Below are 18,945 nucleotides of genomic sequence, written 5' to 3' on the forward strand. Positions count from 1 at the left end.
TTTGAGTTGGAGTCTCACTCCGTCACCTGGGCTGGAGTGCAGTGGCACACTCATGGCCACCCCAGCGTGACCCACTGGGCTCCAGCTATCCTTCCACCTCAGCCTTCCAAGGAGCTGGAACTACAGGTGTGCGCTACCACGCCTGGCTAATTTTTTTATGTATTGTAGATGCAAGGTTTTGCCAAGTTGCCTGGGGTGGTCTTGAACCCACAGGCAATCCGCTCACCTTGGCCTCCCAAAGTGCTGGGATTACAGGTTGAGCCACTGAGCCTGGCCTGCTTTTGTTTTTAAAAACATACACCAGGTAGGTGGTGAGATCATGATTTGAATGTCAGGATTTGAGCCTAATATCAAGGCCTGCATGGTACATTTCAAGCGATGCTGCCTCTGCTGACAAATCATATGAACATGTTGAAAGAAACTGCCTTATCTAACCACGAAAAATGCTTAGAAGATTTGCAAAACAATACATAACTTACATAAAAATATATATTTTAAGGCAAGAATGCTATTGATCAGTCTGAGAAGCCTCTTAAGAAATTGGAATACCAAAGAACATTCTTATTTAAGATTAACACAGATGAGCAAGAAAAGTCTGCCAGTACTCTGATGTTTTAATTTAAAGGAGGCATAATACTGATGCCATGTGACTACCTACATTCAGAATTAACTGACTGTAAGTACTCTGCAATCTTGAGAAGTCACTGTGATTTTTCATGAGTAATCCCATCCAGATATGCACACAAATTATTTAATAAATAAATAATTATAATATTAATAGATTATAAGCATATAATTAGTAGAAATGTTGGTGAAGTTTTCTCATATGCCATTTTAACATTCCTGTCAAAGTATTTCACTAGAACCTTATTAAAGCACACCATACCAAGGAACAGGATGCAGTATAAGGTGTGTCTTCTTTGTACTCAAAGTAGGTTTAGTACCCAAATAATTTTATGATAAGGCATTTTCTTTCCTCTATAAAGTACTGCTAAGGTTGAATGGTGTCCCTGAAAAAGATATGGTACAGTCCTAAACTCTAGTATCTTAGAATGACCTTATTTGGAAATAGGGTCATTGCAGATGTAATTGACTGGGATGAGGTCATACTGAAGTGGTGTGGGCTGTCAACTCAATAGGAGTGGTGTCTTAATGAGAAGGGAGGAGACACAGACATATGACAGGAGAAGACCAAGTGGCAACATAGGCAGGATTGCAGGGGTGTGGCTGGAAATCACGAAATACCAAAGATTGAGAGCCCCCATCAGAAGCTAGAAAGAGGCAGGGAAAAATTGCTACCCATGAGCATCTCAGAGGGACCAGAAGCTAGGAAGAGGCAAGGAAGAAGTCAATCTAGCATCTCAGAGAGAGTATGGCCCTTCTCACACTTTGATCTTAAACTTCTGCCCTCCAGAACTGGGAGAAATACATTTCTGTTATTTTACCAGTTTGAAGCACTTTGTCACAGTAGCCCTAGGAAATAAATAGAGGTAAGCTACATGACACAAAACTTCAGAATAACATTATAATAAGGCTCCAGAATACAACATCCCTGAAGTTGTTATTATGTTTATTTTGCAAAATTATATTATAAAGCCTGGGCTTAAATTATCTATTATATCTAAGAGAAAGTACACACTTACCTTTCTAGTCAAAGAAAGTAGTATGGCATCCATGAAAATCCTAAAACCAACATGTTCACCATGAGTCCTGATATAAACCTAAAAGAGAATTCAACATTTGTGTGTAATGGTTTCTAGGCAGTTCATCTTCCATGGATTCCGCTGAGGAAAAGCTTGTCACAATATTCCTCACTAGAATGATCACTAGCGTGATACTTCCATCTCAACCTTCCGAGATGTTGGGACTACAGATGTGTGCCACCATGCCTGGCTAATATTTTTAAAATTTTTTGTAGAGACAAGATCTCACTATGTTGTCCAGGCTGGTCTCAAACCTGTAGGCTAAAGTGATCTTTGGGCCTCAGCCTTCCACAGTGCTGGGATGATGTTTAATAAAACTATTTAGCTAATTGCAGCTAAATTGTCCAAACACACACAAAAAAGCCCTTTTAAACAAGCAAACTTTGATCATGTGTTGTACCTTGTTATCCTTTACGGCGTAGTGACACAAGCTCTGCCTCTGTCCAAACCTTTTTGGGATTTCCGTTGCGATCTTTTCTGGATCGACAGTAGGAAAATGTGCCAGATCTTTCTGAATCTGAGTAATGGTTTCTGGGCAGTTCATCTCCCGTAGCCAGGCTGCACTGTCTTCCAAAGGACAGTCACAATTCTCATGGTAAACTGGCCCTATTTACATACAAATAAGGAAGTACAACAGTAATAATTTCACTCAGCACTTGAAACACATATACAAATATTCAAAATGTGGCATTGTGGCATCATGAAATTTTTTTTTTTTTTTGAGACAGGGTCTCACTCTGTTGCCCAGGCTGGAGTGCAGTGATACAATTACAGCTCACTGCATCCTCGACTACCTGGACTCAAGTGATCCTCCCATCTCAACTTCTCAAATTGCTGGGACTATAGATGTGTGCCACCATGTCCGGCTAATATTTTTAAATTTTTTAAAATTTAAAATTTAAAACAGATGAGGTCTCACTATGTTGCCCATGCTGGACTCGAACTCCTGGGCTCAAGCGATCCTCCTGTCTCGGCCTCCCAAAATGCTGGGATTACAGGCATGAGCCACCATGCCCAGCCATGAATTTTGCCTAGTTAGATAGGAAGGGTATATTGATTGAAATTATATTCTAAAATAAATACATTTTTACTACAATGGGACATTGCAAGTAAGGCAGCCTTCTACACTGACAGGTCTTCATAGTGAAGTGATTATTTTCATAATCAGGTCCACTTTGCATGAGTTAAAAAAAAAAAAGCCAATGGGTACCGATTTATACTCTATAGGAGATACTGTAGTTCATTATTCTTTATGTTTTATGTACTTGAGAATCACCAGCCGGGCACGGTGGCTCAAGCCTGTAAACCCTGAGCTTTGGGAGACCGAGACAAGAGGACTGCCTGAATCCCATGGTTGAGACCAGCCTGGGCAACTTGGTGAGACCTTGTCTCTACGATAAATCAAAAAAATTAGCTGGGCATGGTACATGCGCCTGTAATTCCAGCTACTTGGAAGGGTGAGGTGGAAGGATCTTCTGAGCCCAGCAGGTCAAGGCTGTGGTGGTCGTGAGTGTGCCAATGCACTACAGCCTGGGTGACAGTGAGACTCTGACTCAAAAAAAAAAAAAAGAATCACCAAATACTGGTAAAAGGATATCAGAGGAATATATGTGTTTTAATGAAAGATAAAAGTGATATGAATTATTATTTATTAGTTTGATGATCTATTACACAGACAAGTTCTTCAAGTTCTCAATGGGCAAATGATTAATAACAAAAGTAAACAGGAAACCTCTACTATACTTTTTTAAAAAGAAGTATAAAGAAGCAAAAGTAATCCTCAAAACACTTCATTTTACTAATGTTATAATGAATTAATTATATATTTATAGAAATAATACTAACATGATATAGCAGAATATAAACTGAGATTTTTTATTTGAGTTGGGGTGTTACTCTGTCACCCAGGCTGGAGTGCAGTAGCATGATCATGGCTCATGACAGTCTCAACCTTCTGGGCTCAGGCGATCCTTCCACCTTAGCATCCCGAGTAGCTGGGACAACAGGTGTGTGCCACCAAGTCTGGCAATTTAAAAAAATTTTTTGTAAAGACAGTTTTTGCGATGCTGCCAAGGTTGGTCTCTAACTCCTGGGCTCAAGCAATCCTTCCGCCTCGGCCTCCCAAAATGCTGGGATTACAGGTGAAAGCCACCGTGCCCAGCTTAAACTGAGATTTTAACTGTCATTCCTTTCTATAATTCTCAGATTCCCATGTGACCTAGGCAGAGGCTGCCAAGGGAATATTCTTTTAAGGTTTGGCTGATTATATTGTCCCAAGTGGTTCTGGTGGAATATAGGAAAGGAACCCAGACACAAGAATATGTTCAACTCTCTTAAGGGTAGGAGGGGGAACAGGGCAGATTGCTGCCTTTGTATATTCACTGCTTCCCCACTTTTTGGGGGGTACTGTCCATTGTGAGAGGGAGGAGATGGCTCTAGATAACAAAGTTGTACTCTCATTCATATCAAAATTATTATAAGAAAAACCAGAGAATTTCTCTGGAAAAACAGCACTGGAACAAGGATAGAAAACAAAAACCAACTCCTACTCCCCATTCAAGACATCTCCCATCCCTAAGTGATCTATCGAATTGCAGTAAACTTATCAGTTACTTAAGTTATACATTTCCCGTGAAGAAAGTATCACATGTGATCATATACAAAACCTTATTATTTTTGCCAATGTTGTATCTTCAAGGAGCAAATTCTCTATTCATATGTTTCTTGCCTTTAAAAAAATAGAATTTCCTTTCCAATCTTGAATTTCTCTCTTTTACCAGGACTTCTAATTTAGCTTTCAAGTAGAAAATGTCTATTTTTTTCTTTCAGTGGAAAAAAACCCCCCAAAAACCCACATCCCACTAAGTTGTTTTTGTTAATGGAATGAGGAAACTCTGTCTCAAATTACCTTTTAAAATATATGGGGATTTGGCCACATGTTGACCTTGGAATTTAACTTCTACCTTCAGGTTTTTGTAGCTTGCATACATTCTATATCTTACTATGAAGGACCCATCCTTTCGGTCTAAAACCTGGACTCCAACTCTGGTGAATTGCTCCTCGGGGGCTGAGATTTTCACCTGGAAGACCTTTTCACCCGGAGAAGATGTGAATCTGTGATGGGAAGAGCAATGTGATATAAAGACTATTTTAAGAAATGCACAAGATGATGATGATGATGATGATTATTTTGAGTTGGAGTCTCACTCCATCACCCAGGTTGGAGTGTAGTGGCATGCTCAAGGTCACCCCAGCGTCAACCTGCTAGGTTCTGGTGACCCTTCTGCCTCAGCCTTCCAAGTAGCTGGAATGATAGGCACATGCTATCACACCCGGCTAATTCTCTATTTATTGTAAAGACGAGGTCTTGCTGGGCTATTCTCAAGCCCCTGGGCTCAGGCAATCCCCTCACCTTGGCCTCCCAAAGTGCTGGGATTACTGGCTTGAGCCACCGGGCCTGGCCAAATGCACAAGATTATTATGCTTTTCAGTCTGGAAACTCTTCTATTCTCCACTTTCTTTCTTTAACATACCATTGCTTCTTCTCTCTTATGCTTTCAGTACCAGAATGAATACAATGGATCAGATTTTTTTTTTTTTTAAGAGGAGGACAATGGCCTACATAACAAAAAAGTTTCATTAGATAATCTCAAGGGGATATTGTTAAGGCTTACTAACCTATACAAGCACAGAAAAGACCTATGCATTCCATATAGACAAATCTTACCAATCTATCATTTATTTCATGCCATCACATCTGGAAATTTGTGAACAAAGGGTACCTCCAAAGATAATAATCTTATTTTTGAAAAAGTCAATGATTCTTTAAAATATCAGTATTATAAATCATGCTTAGCCATGGGCAAAACAAAGTACGTAGCAGATCATCCTAGTACTGTAACGTTTGCTTGCTATGAAGATGGTATTTATTTTCCTCAATTGTAGTATTTATAGCCAAACAACATTTATAAAAAACCTTCCTTTTATTTGATTTAAAAACCTTTCTATTTCAAGATGTTTTCCCCTTATGAAATATACACTGCCAGCATCCACCAATAATAAAGACAATCATTTCAAAGTATCTGAATTATAAAACTATGTTTTAAATATAATGTTAATGTATTGAACTCATTGGAATGAAATAAATGTTTGTTGCAATCATATAAGAGACTCACACTTTGCTCTCTCTCTCCAAACTCTAAAGTTTCAAGTAGTACTGCATCCTTCTTTTTGAGTTTCAAGACATGCCTGCCTGCAGATGTCTACCTGAAAATTGAGGGCAGCCAACCAAATCCCTAAGAACTAGTTTTAAATTCCTTAAAATTAGCTTATGTGCAAGGTAGTTAGAAATAGTATTTTCAGAGAAGTGGGAGGGCTTTGTCTTGCTCTGATAGTGCGGGAATCTCTATCCACACAGCTATTAATAAAAGAAGAGCTGTTATTATATTATTTCATATAGGTATATATATACACACACATATAAAATACACGTATAATATAATTCAGGATTACTTCTACAGCTACAGGAAAAATTGATTGGGACAGGGAGACTTACAACCAGATATCCTGTAATTTAAACGGCTGTGGAGAAAGTAGTTCTTGGAGAGGGAACTCTTGAAGGGAAAACCAGTTCTGACTGCAATCCAAAACAGTTCAGGAGCCGTTTCCCGACTTACTTATTCCCTGATGTGTCCACCGCCTGAATATAGAAATAGCGGGCGGGAAGGACGACGCCTGCTTTTAGCCCGGGTCCCCATATTTCGCTCTTCTCCGGGCTCAGTCGCCTCTCTCCGCCGGTCTCGGCAAGCGTTGGAGCCGTCCCCAGAAAGAAGCAGTAAGTCAGCAAAATGCTGAACATTTACAAGACGGACTTCCGAAATGATCCACAGATAAACGAAGACGTGGACGAGGTGCACGGGACCAGCCCAGGCTTCCGCAGGGGGCACGTCGGCCGATCACAGCAGCAAACACGGCTCCGCAGGGTGTCGCTTGATGTGCCGGGCAGGCGCGCGGGTCTCCACCGTCCCCGGGAAAATCACCACCGGGGCCCTGGCACGTCCAGGTGAGGGATGCGAGTCGTTCTGCTGAAACGGGCGAGAGCCACGCCGTTCCTCTCTCCCGGGACACTGACAAACTGGCGCCGCTCCTGCCACCGGAGCATCATTTGGGGGCGAATCCGGCCCCGGTCCCCGCCAAGGTATAAGGCGACAGGATTGGCCCGTGCGTCGGGCCAGGCTTAGTAAGGTCTTCTCCAAGTGGATGGCGGAGTGAACACGCGTCCCGGCGCCCCGGGCTCCCTGGGATGTGTAGTCCCCGACAGGGCTAGCGGAAATCCTGCCAGGTTTGGCCATCTCCAGCCGCTTTATTTACTTTTTGGTGAAGGCTTTTGGGGAACAGAGAAATACTCCAGACGCCCAACCGAGGGGCGCGCGGGGCTGGAGGCGCGGCTCACAGTTTTCCTTTTGGTCACCCTGTCCTCCGCACATGCAGAGGACAGGCATAGGACAGGCATAGGACACGCCGAAAGGAAGGTGTTGTCAATGATATCCGACGACCCGTCGCCGGACAACGCAGTCCAGGGTGCTGTCCCCGCGCGCTCCGATGGGACAAGCCCCAGGGTAACTGGAGGCGCGTTGCGGGCCGCGCGCTGGAAGCTGTGATCCAGGTCCAGTGCCAGGTTCAGCCGCGGCCGCACGACCTGACCCCGTTGAACAGGCCAGAGGTACCCCGGGGCTGTGGGCATGGGCAGAGGTGGCGGCCAGCGGTGCGCCTTGCGCGCCCGCCCTCCGCGGGTCACCCGGGCGCCACCAACCGGGGTGAGCTTTAGGCTCAACCGTCGCCGCTTGGGGTACGAAGGGTCATCGCCTCTCTGGAGCCCTGCGGCGTCCGAATGGAGGCCACCGCATGGGTGCGCGTCCTCCTGGGAAGGAGGGGGGTGAAGAGCTGGGTCGCAGGGAGAAGAGAATCGCCAGGGAGAGAAGGGACTAGCCTTCTCGTGTACAAGGCTCGATTTGGAAGTGTCCCTGCAGACAGCGGTGGCCCGGGTTTAGGCATCGGTGTCCACGTCCGCTGGACAGGGTGGAGCCGGCGCTCGGTGGCGGTCCCTTCCTTCTGCACTCCCGCACCCAGGCCAGGGCCGTCTCCAGGTGGAGTCGCGGGTGCGCTGCCCTGAGGAGCACCTGTGGTCAGCTCCGGAGGTGGGCCCGTGGCCTTCTCTGGCTGTGTCCCTCTGGTCAGCTACCCAGACAACCCAGACGGGTCGAGCGGACTCTGCCATCCAAGCGGACCTGGCTGTGCGCCAGGGCAGAGGGTTTCTCTTCTATTTCTTTTGTGCAATTGTCATGATTAATGATATTAACTCGTTTATTTAAACACTCGGATCAGAGGGCTCCCGTCTTTGCCCGGATGCACCAACTGCCCGTGTTGCCCCATTAGCACCCGGAGCGTCCCCCGATCGCCGGGCAGCTTCGAGGGGACCACCCTCTGGCCTCCGCGCGCTCCCCCTCTCGGAGAACCTCGTCTTCCGGCGGGTGAGGGAAGGAGGATGGCGGAGGAGGGGCGAGGAGGGAGGCCTCGGCCGTCCTCGGCCGGTGCAGAGCCTGGGGACGCCTGGCCCTGGAGAGGGACGCCGGGGCTGCGGGCAGTGGGCGCAGCTGCGCTTCCTGCTCCGGGCTGGCGCCGCCTGCGCGCACCCTAGCTCTGCGCGGCCGGGATCGGCCTGCGCCACTGTCGCCTCTGTCCCGGCGGCCTCTATACCCGGCCGTGGCGCGAGCTTCACGGAGGAGGGCGGTGGGCTCGCCCGCCTCCCCCCGAGCGTAGGCTCCGAGCGGGTGCCGTGCGCCAAGGATTCCCGGTTTCCCAGGGTAGGCTGGCGGCCCCGGTGCTGGAGGGGGCAGGTCTCAGGAGGAGGAGGGGGCCTGGAGGACGTGGGGAGGACATTGGTTGGGAAGGGCTCCCAGCGCTTCAGGTCTCGCCCTCGGGCATGTATTCGACCTTTAAGTTACTGAGCGAGGGCACCTGCGTCTCAACTGCCTTCTATACAGAATATAGATCATAATAGTTGTCCTTTAAAAGGCCTTACCGTAGAGATTTTTTTTAAACGATGTTAGTTCTCTCATAAACTTGATACTTAAGAATAACAGACTTAAAGCATAACTAGAAAATACTATAACCTAGGCGATGAATATTGACTTTACAAACGGGATGTTTATTTTACAGAACAATTCGTTCCAATGACTTTTAGCAATATTTCTCTAAGAGTGCTTTGATTGATTGATGGTGGATCCTTCCATCTCTGCTTCCCGAGTAGCAGGGGACTGCAAGCGTGGCCACCACTCCTGGTTCATTTTTTAATTTTATTTTATTTTCGTACAGGCCTCGCTATGTTGCCTAGGCTGGTCTCAGACACCTGAGTTCAAGCCATCCTCTAGCCAAGGCCTCCCAAAGTGCTGGGATTACAAGGTGTGAGCCTTAGGAGTACATTTAAAACTTGCCATTTTATAAAATTTCGCTTCGCATGCAGTTAACCAATACTTCTGCTGCTTGAGACATGGTTTCAGGAATAAGCCATTCAGTAGCAAATTAGCCCTTAGAGTAAATTTCAATATAGCAACGCCTCACTTAATGTGGAACAGGGAAGCTCAGTCAATCAAAATGAGGTTTACAATAAATGCCTGGCATGTTGTAGACACTTATAAAATATCTGTTGAGCGAAACTTCTACAAGTGCCAGGCCCTGGAGATAACAATAGACGGGAAAACCAGACTCACAAAGGCAGACATTCATCGTGTAAACACAAACACACAAATATAAGTGTAAAATTGCCCCCTGGTAACACCTGTGCAAGAATGAAGTGGGAGTATATAGGGGTGACCCGGTTTAGTTTGAGGAGCAAAGGAAGTTTCTCCCGGAAAGTGACATTCGATCTGATATTAGGAAGATGAATGGGAATTAAGTAAATAAAGGAGGGTCCGTGAGAGGGAACAGTATTCTGAGAACCAAAAAGTTTGAAGTGAGCACTGAGGAAACGGCAGGGGACTCTAACTAGATACTGGTGGGGTCAGATAAAGAGTTGGCCTTTTGTTTTAAAAACGGAGGCTGGACCAGCCCGGGCAACTTGACGAGACCTCGTCTCTACAATAAATCAAAAATTAACTGGGCGTGGTATTGCGTGCCCGTGGTTCCGGCTACTTGGAAGGCTGAGGATCGCCGGAGCCCAGCAGGTCGACACTAGGGTCTTGGTGAGCGTGCCACAGCATTCCAGCCTGGCCAACAGAGTGAGACTCCAACTCAAAAATAAAAAAAGAAAAACAGAGGGTTTCCTGCAGGAGGAGTTCTGTGATCATATATATGTAGCAAATCTTATTTTCTAATATCTATGCACAAATTAGATTAGGAATGTCAACTCATGAGGATGGATGGGGGAGCTAGGAGTTTTATAAATAAGACAGAAGGCGATACAAAATCGTGACAGCTGCAGGCTATTAAGTGGAGGGACCCAAGGCTTTTCTATACCTCAGTATTTCCTGAGGCTATAATTACAGTAGAATACAACAACTGATGTCTATAGTGACTCTGTTGTCTGTAATAAATTATGCTTAGTACACTTTAAGAAAGTGAGGATCTGACCAAAGGCATGGTCCCAATTATAGAAGCCCCCTTTGGCCCCAGATTGCTCTTACCATCGTGGGAGATTTGACATGAATCAGACAGGCAGTGTGGAGAGAAAGTAAACACTAGCAGTCTATGTAACATCTTTTGGTACTTTGCAAATTTTTTTCCTGTGATATGTTTTACTTAATAAAAATCTAAGAATACTACACTCATTTGCAAAGAGAAATTTACATAAACGTTTCAGCACAGAACCCTGCCGTTTCAGAAACCCGCTTAGTGTGAGCAGAAGAAAGGAACATGTTGCGGCAGAGGCTCGAAGCGGAGGATAACTATTGACTTGGAAAGCCAATGAGACCTCTGGGAACATGGATACTATCCATTTGGTACAAGGAATCTACGTTTCCCAAGTGAAATTCAGGCTTGAGTAGTTCACATAGGGAGTTACCCCTGTAAAGATGGATATAAAGAAATAATCAGAAATAAAGGGAAACTAGTGTCAACACACACACACACACACACACACACACTCCTAAAAAACAGTGTTTCAAATGAGAAAGTTTCCTGTCTTGGTTTTTAGTAATAGTCAATATAAAACAGGTCCTTATGTGACTCTTCACTTTTTTTGGTAAAACTGTGACCGAAGAGTTCACTCTTGTTCAGTGACCCTTATTTAAATGCAGTCAAACCCAAGCCACAAACAAACAAAACCAGACTGTTATATTTTTTATTAGTCAAGTGCTGTGTTCTTTCTTATCTTCAGTGTCCAGGAAGCTCAGGGTCAACTTTTGTGCTCAAATGCAGTAACTTCCTTTTGCCCACATTTTTGATACAAATATGCCATGTATGCCCAGAGAGCTTGTCCTCTGGGAAAAATTGCATTCGTTTTGAGGAAGGATGTCATGGCAAGGTGGAAGCTATGTTTGAGATAAGGATATAAAAAGGACAGGGCCTGGAACTGTCCCCTCTACCCCACCAAATTAACTCCTGTAACCTTTCCCCGTTGCCCCTCACTGAGACCATATGCGCTTTTCTTTCCCACCTACCACTGCCCACCCCCACAACACCAACACCACAAATAGATACTCTTTCCACCACACTGGCTTTTAGAGAAAGGCATGAAGATCACAGATAAGAAATGGAAAGTACTATGCAGGACCTCTGCTAAGAATCTGAGAAACTCAATACTCCGAATAGACCAGAGTTTGGTCTGTACAACTGAACTTTCCTTGGCATCTTTTTCCCCTGGCAGCATCCCACCACAGAATGAGTAAGAAAGAGAAAGCATCAATGCTTCCTGTCTACAGATCCACTCTACCTACTCCAGCGATTTTTTTTTTAACCGAAAGAAAGTGAAAGTTTTCAAAGTGAAATATTTGGTGGTGATGCCACTACCAAACTGACCCTCCTACAAACAACTATATAAACTCTGCACAAATTATTTTAAAACCACTACCTCAAGGCTTGAATAGAGAGAGAGCATCTTTTAAAAGAAAAGAAAATGGGCCCAGCATGGTGGCTTACACCTGTCATCACAGTGCTCTGGGAGGCTGAGGTGGGAAGATCAGATTGCTTGAGGCCAGGAGTTACAGACAACTTGGGACAACACAGGGAGACGCCGACTTTAGAATAAGAATAAAAAGTGGAATTGCATGTGGAGTCCTCTTTGTAAGCAGTTCTGTTTCCTTAAATGACAGGAATGATATGCAGTACCTGTACCTTTTTCTCCTCACAGATCAGGATTACCTAGGGTCTCTTGGGTAAATAGTTTTCTGATATTTCTTGGAGCCTTAGTCATAGGTTTTTGTCATTCAGTGTTTATATGATGGTTTTTTTTTTACATGCTGAATTTCTACAAACTGTAGAGTTTTTTTCATTATGCTTGTAGAACATTAGACAAAATTATTTTTAAAAAAATCAATAAATGCTTATTCAAAGAATTTCACACATTGTGATTTCTTCCACTGTCCATCAAGGTCAGATTACTCTAAAGCTGGAGTCAAAGTTTTGTTCAAAGGATATCTTCAACATAGGCCTTTTAAAAATAGGATTGATGCTTATCCCACAACTGTCCTGTAAGCCTTGCCACATTCTTTTATTTTGGCTTCTTTTATCTCCACTTGAATATGGGTACGCTGATGAAAACTTCAAAACGCCTCTACCATAGTTCATGATAGCTCCCTGCATGTTATTAGCCTCGAAGACCTTCCAGTGTGACAAGATGTGGACGTGGGCGGTGATGATGATCCTGACCTTGTGGAAGCATAGGCCACTGTTTTTGTTTGTGTCTTCGTTTTTAGATTTCTAGAGTGGATGGATCTACCTGGTTCTCAAATTGACATCCTTTCTAAACATGAATGAGTTCAAGTCATTTTCATTCCTAAGCTATCAGTCAATAGTACAGGTCAGTGGAATATGCCAATACCTTCAGCTTCAGACATGTATGATGGTTTTGATATAATCATTGGTGGGTAACCTATGAAGGTTATTTGCATTTCTAATTTTTTTAAGTGAGCAGATTGGCAGAGATATTAACTGGTAAAAGCCAACTGATCACCTGAGGTGGGTTGAATCTCTCATCTGCTGCTCCCTTGCTAGAGCCCTGAGAAACCTGCATGCTCTGCCCAGGCTCCTGCAGAGGGTTGTCTCCTGCATCACCTGTGATGGTTGGATTCACCAAGGACTTGCTTTTGTATAAACCTTTAGGTTACTTGTATGCTCTCAGTTACTATTAAACTTTTCTCTTTTCTCCCCCAAGGGAATCAGTTGGGACTTGAAATTCAGTTATTCCTGAGGCTGATCAGAAGTTAGTGGCACCTTGACTGGATCTGTTTTTTCTCAGGTGATGAGTCTTTTAAGTTCTATATTTTTTACTGATTTAAATCTATGAGCAGTATTCATCATGTACCTTTAATACCCATACACTTCAAAAATATCTTGCTAGTAGATTATTTTTTAGATAGGATTATTTTTTTAGGTAGGATTCAAATTACTGTACCATGTGGTAACTTTGTTTAAATGTTTGAATAACTATGTTTCCAAGTGACTGGATCGGTTTACATTTCCACTAGAAGAGTATGCGGGTTCTTATTTTTCCACATCCTTGTCACCATTGTTATTATCCGTCTTGATTATGGCCATTCTAGTGGGTGTGAGGTTGTCACTCATGGGGGTTTTGATTTGCATTTCCATAGTGGCTAATGATGTTGAGCATCTTCTTATGTGTTTATTGACCCACCCTTCCTCCCTGCTCATCTCTCACTTTCCCTCCCCTTCTCTCCCCTTCCTTCTCCTCCCCTTCCCTTTCAGCAGGGTCTTTCTCTGTCACCCTGGCTAAAGTGCAGTGGCACTATCATAGCTCACTGCAGCCTTGAACTCGGGAGCTCAGATGATCCTTCCCATTGAGTCTCCTGAGTATCTGGGACTACAGGAGTGCACCGTTACACCTAACTAATTTTTAAATGTTTGTAGAGATGGAATCTTGCTGCATTGCCCAGGCTGGTCTTGAACTCCTGGGCTCAAGCAATCCTCTCACCTCAACCTCCTGAGTAACTGGGACTACATGCATGTGCCTACATGTCCAACCAATTGGCCATTTCTTTATTATCTTTGGAGAAGTGACTATTCAGATACTTTGTCCATTTTTATTGGGTTAATTATTTTAATTATTCCAATACATTATTTTAAACTAGTTTGTAAAATAAGATAGATGCTCAGTGCTCACAACTCTAGGCATATAGTAGTTATACAATAAATATTGAATGAAGACATGAGTAATACTTGATTTTTTATGAGCAATTTGTAGTGTCTGGTAGTTTGTTGATCACTTTTTTTCCTCCCTCTTTTCTTAGGAATCCATTCTGCAACTCTGAACCTTCTATAGAATGCAATAAACAATTGCCAAAGTTGTTTTTCAAGAAACAGAAAGAGTTGCAACTTATTCCTACTAACGGAAACTTTGACAGCAGTATTCAATGCCTAACATTGCAGAAACAGAAAGGTCAAATGATTCTGGAAATGGTGAGCACAAATCTGAGAGAAAGTCACCTGAAGAGAGTCTACAAGGTGCTGTAAAATCTTTCTGCACAAGTGCCTCAGCTGCACCCTTGGGTTCCAAGGGAGATGGTCATTATCCATGGAGTTGTCCAGTGACTCATACTCGGGAAAAAATTTATGCCATCTGCTCAGACTATGCCTTCCTCAACCAGGCAACCTCAATCTATAAGACTCCAAATCCATCCCGTTCTTCTTGCCTCCCAGATAGTACCTCTTTATCTGCTGGGAGTAATTCATCAAGATATATTGGTATCCCGACGAGTACATCGGATATCATCTATAATGAAGAAAATAGCTTGGAAAACTTATCCAATAGCCTGGGCAAGCTACCTCTCGCGTGGGAAATTGATAAATCTGAATTTGATGCGGTGACCACCAATTTGAAGCACAAATCAGGTAAAAATAATGAGAAAACAAACACTGTATCTTGTTTAATCTTGCCATTAAGCATACATTCTTTTTATCATACCAAGTAAGGAGCATTGCTATCATCTTGTCTGTCATTGTAGTTAAAAAAAAAATGTACAGGGCCGGACACGGTGGCTCAAGCCTATAATCCCAGCCCTTTGGGAGGCCAAGGTGAGAGGATTGCGTGAGCCCAGGGGTACGAGACCAGCCTGGGCAACTTGGTGAGACCTTGTCTCTACAATAAATCAAAAAATGAGCTGGGCGTGATAGTGCACGCCTGTAGTTCCATCTACATGGAAGGCTGAGGCAGAAGGATAGCTGGAGCCCAAGCAGGGCAACAGAGCGAGACTGACTCAAAAAAAAAAATGTATGTAGGACATAGGACATTTAGTTCATTCATGGGTTGCCACTGGAAACTTCAAGCATAATCTTGGTATTTTGAGAGCTTTGAAAATCTAAGAATATTGTAAAATATTATAGATAAGCATACAATAGCTTAGAAAAGATTAATAACATGGTTAAAATGACATACTACTATTTTACAGTCTTGCAGGCACATGAAACCATAGTTCCTGACGAAGCAAACAGTTTTAATTTCTACTACATAATGTTGTAACTTTGTGGTTTTTAAAAAATGTATGAGCACCCAGCGTAGCCTCTGTGTACCACTGAGTAGGCTGTGTATTGCCCAATTTAAGGGGATGGTATTCACCTAGGGCGAAGTGCACAGCTTTCACAAATGTAATGGGGTGGTCCTGTGGCAGATACAAATGCTTTTTACTTCTTTCTTTAGAATTCTCGGGAAAAATAGGAATTTCATGAGGTACTGTTATTCCCATTTTATAGGTGAATAAATGGAGGCTTAGAGGAATATATCTCTTGCTCGAAATCACACAGCTAGTGAGAAGTAGAAACTAGGATTTGTATTTTACTTCTAAGCTTCTCTGATGATTTTGTAAAACCGCCACACTCTTGATCATTTGCAAAATGAATTTGTTTCACAGAATGTTACATAAGTTTGTAATTCTCAAGTGTGAGGGGATTTCACTTTGTGTTTATGAGTAACGAGTCTGTAATTTTCTTTTTCTGTAATGTTTTTGTCAGGATTTTCAATTAGGGCTATTGCAGGTATTTAAGACAAGTTGGCAAGTGTTTTTCTCCTTATGTTTTCTGAGAGTTTTCAAAGGAGTATTAAAATCTCTAACTATAGGCAACCCCCTAGTGTCCCCTCCCACTGTGGGAGCTTTTCTATCCTCTCAATAACTGCTAAAAAACAAAAACAAAAAAAACCTCCAAAACAACTTCTAACTATAATAATTGAATTTCTTGATTCTTGTTCATTTCTGACAAATTTCAATTTGTCCCCTTCATTCAACTTGTCACATTTGCAGGCCTAAAGTTGATGTCATCCATCTGATGTCTATAGAGTCTTTTGTGATAATTCTTCTTTCATTCCTGATATTGGTAACTGTTTTTCTTTTTCTTTTCTTCGTCAATCTAGCTAGGAGTTTATCAGTGTTGTCCATCTTTTCAAATAACTAAATTTTAGCTTTTATTATTTTCTCAATTGTTTGTTTTCTTTTTCATGGATTTCTGATCTTTATTATTTCCTTCCTTCAACCTACTTTGGGCTTACTTTAGTCTTCATTTTCTGACTTCTTAAGACGGAAGCTTAGATCATTGATATGAGACTTTTCTACCATAAACAAATTATACTCTAAATTGTTCTCTAAGTTCTACTTTAGCTGCTGCCTACACATTTTGATATGATCATTTTTATCATGGTGTAATTTGAAATATTCAATAATTTCCTTTGCAAAGTTTCATCTTTGATACATGCATTGCTTAGATGTATGCTGTTTGATTTCTAGTCATTTGTGGTTTTTCTGAATATTGATTTCTAATTTAATTCCACTGTGGACAGAGGACATAGGATCTCAGTCTTTTAAAGTTTACTGAGACTTATTTGATGACCACCCCATTGGTGAGTGTACCATGTTCACTTGAAAAGAGTGTACATTCTGCAGTTGTTGTGTGTATCTATAAATATTAATTAGGTCAAAGTGTTTGAAGTTTTTTTTCCCATATTCTGTGTCCCTATTTATTTATTTTTCTCTATCAATGGCTGAAGGGTGTTAAAAATATGCAACTATGGTTGTGGAATTGTCTTTTCTCCATTTAATTTCTTTTTTTAAAAAAATCACACATTTTAGAAGATTGTGGTAAAGTGCATGTAATATAAAACTTACCATCTTAGGCCGGGCATGGTGGCTCACGCCTATAATCCCAGCACTTTGGGAGGCCGAGGTGTGAGAATTGCCTGAGCCTACAGGTTCGAGACCAGCCTGGACAACTTGGTGAGACCTCATCCCTACAATAAATCTTAAAAAAAAAAATTACCTGGGCATGGTGGCATGTGCCTGTAGTTCTAGCTACTTGGAAGGTTGAGGCGGAAGGATCACCTGAGCCCAGCAGGTTGTGGCTGCAGCGGCCGTGAGCAGCGTGCCACTGTACTCCAGCCTCGGCAACAGAATGAGACTATAACTCAGAAATAAATTTTTAAAAAATTGCCATCTTAACCATTCTTTTTAAAAAACTTTTAAAAAAGAAAGATGTTGGGTACAAGTCTGGATTAGGCACTTAACCATTCTTAAGTGTACAGTTTAGTGGCATTAAGTTTGTCCATATAGTTGTGTAGCCATCACCACAAGTCATCCCCTGGTCTCTTTTCACCTTACAAAAACAAACTCTATACTCATTAAACAATAACTCCCTATTCCCCCATCCCCAACCCCTGGCAGTCATTTTACTTTTTGTCTCTGTGAATTTGTCTACCCTAGGTTCTTCATCTAAGTGGAATCATATGGCATTCGCCTTTTTGGTGACTGGCATATTTATAGCCAGTCCTGTTCTCTTCTGGGAGCGATTTGCTTGGAATATCTACTTTCACAGTCCACTTTCAATCTATTTGTGTCTCTAGATCTAAAGTGGGTGTCTTGTAGTCAGCATATAGTTAGGTCATGTGTCTTTTTTATTTTTTGAGTCAGAGTCTCACTCTGTTGCTCAGGCTGGAATGCAGTGGCACGATCAAGTCTACTGCAGCCTCGACCTCCTGGGCTCAGGTGATCTGTCTGCCTTAGCCTCCCAAGTAGCTGGTTGCCAGGTGATTGCCACCACACCCAGCTAATTTTTTTATTTATTGTAGAGATAAGGTCTCACCACGTTGCCCAGGCTGGTCTCCAACTCTGAGCTCAGGCAATCCTCTCACCTTAGCCTCCCAAAGTACTAGGATTACAGGCATGAGCCACTGTGCCTGGCCTAGATCATATTTTTAAAAGCCATTCTGCCAATCTCTGTCTTTTTCTTGGAGAGTTTAAAAAAGTAATTACTGAAAAAAAGAGACTTCTGTCATTTTGCCATTTGTGACATATACATAAAAACTTGTTCCTTTAACCTTAATCCTCACTCACTTTCAGTTATTGATATTATAAAATTACATCTTTATATTTTGTGTGTCCAAAAACATAAAGTAATAACTTCTGCATTAATTTGTTAAATAATGTAGAAAACAAAATGTGGAGTTAAAAACAAAGTAATAATAATAGCTTTTAAACTAATAATAGCTTTACAAAATGTGTCAGTCTCTTAAATCATGTCAAATACAAGAAGTAGAGTTGCAAACCAAAGTTTAAATAACACAGGCTTTTATAATTCCTCATGTGTCTACCTTTACTGAAATATTTATTTCTTTACATGGGCTTTAAGTACTGACTGGTATCCTTTTATTTCAACCTGCAAGATCCCTTTTAACATTTGTTGCAGGTCAGGTCTAGTGGTAACAAACTCCCTCAGTTTTTGTTTGGGAATGTCACAATTGTCATAATTTCTCCTTCACTTTTGAAGAACAGTTTTGCTAGATTTAGGATTCTTAGTTGACAGGTTTTTTTTTTTTTTTCAGCACTTTGAGTATATCAGGCCCTTAACTTCTGGCCTCCAAAGTTTCTATGAGAAATCTGTTGATATTTGTATTAAGGATCCCTTGCATGTGACAAGTTGCTTCTCTTGTATTTTTAAAAAAATTCAGTAATCCTGCACCTCTGGGAGGCTGAGGTGAGTGTATTGTCTGAGCCCGCGGGTTTGAGACCCACCTGGGCAACTTGGCGAGACA

General features: G+C 42.4%; 2 protein-coding genes across 2 annotated transcripts in view; one reads left to right on the forward strand and one right to left on the reverse strand.

Annotated features, from left to right (window-relative positions):
- The window catches only part of KDELC1 (KDEL motif containing 1), a 16,009-nt gene extending 9,063 nt beyond the window's left edge, over positions 1-6,946 (reverse strand). The window contains exons 1-4 of the mRNA XM_008065007.1: positions 6,380-6,946; positions 4,612-4,817; positions 2,104-2,309; positions 1,644-1,721 (exon numbers count right to left, since the gene is read on the reverse strand). Of these exons, the coding sequence (XP_008063198.1) occupies positions 1,644-1,721; positions 2,104-2,309; positions 4,612-4,817; positions 6,380-6,561 (672 nt within the window). The 5' untranslated portion in view covers positions 6,562-6,946. The remainder of the gene's footprint in view (positions 1-1,643; positions 1,722-2,103; positions 2,310-4,611; positions 4,818-6,379) is intronic.
- Positions 6,947-7,348: 402 nt separating this feature from the next.
- BIVM (basic, immunoglobulin-like variable motif containing) overlaps positions 7,349-18,945 on the forward strand; it is a 42,054-nt gene continuing 30,457 nt past the window's right edge. Inside the window, exons 1-4 of the mRNA XM_008065009.2 lie at positions 7,349-7,425; positions 12,614-12,717; positions 13,072-13,155; positions 14,165-14,765. Coding sequence (XP_008063200.1) covers positions 14,288-14,765 — 478 coding nt within the window. The 5' untranslated portion in view covers positions 7,349-7,425; positions 12,614-12,717; positions 13,072-13,155; positions 14,165-14,287. The remainder of the gene's footprint in view (positions 7,426-12,613; positions 12,718-13,071; positions 13,156-14,164; positions 14,766-18,945) is intronic.

Source organism: Carlito syrichta, unplaced genomic scaffold, assembly GCF_000164805.1.
Source record: "Carlito syrichta isolate Samal-C Ts95f unplaced genomic scaffold, Tarsius_syrichta-2.0.1 Scaffold308132, whole genome shotgun sequence".
Lineage (NCBI taxonomy): Eukaryota > Metazoa > Chordata > Mammalia > Primates > Tarsiidae > Carlito > Carlito syrichta.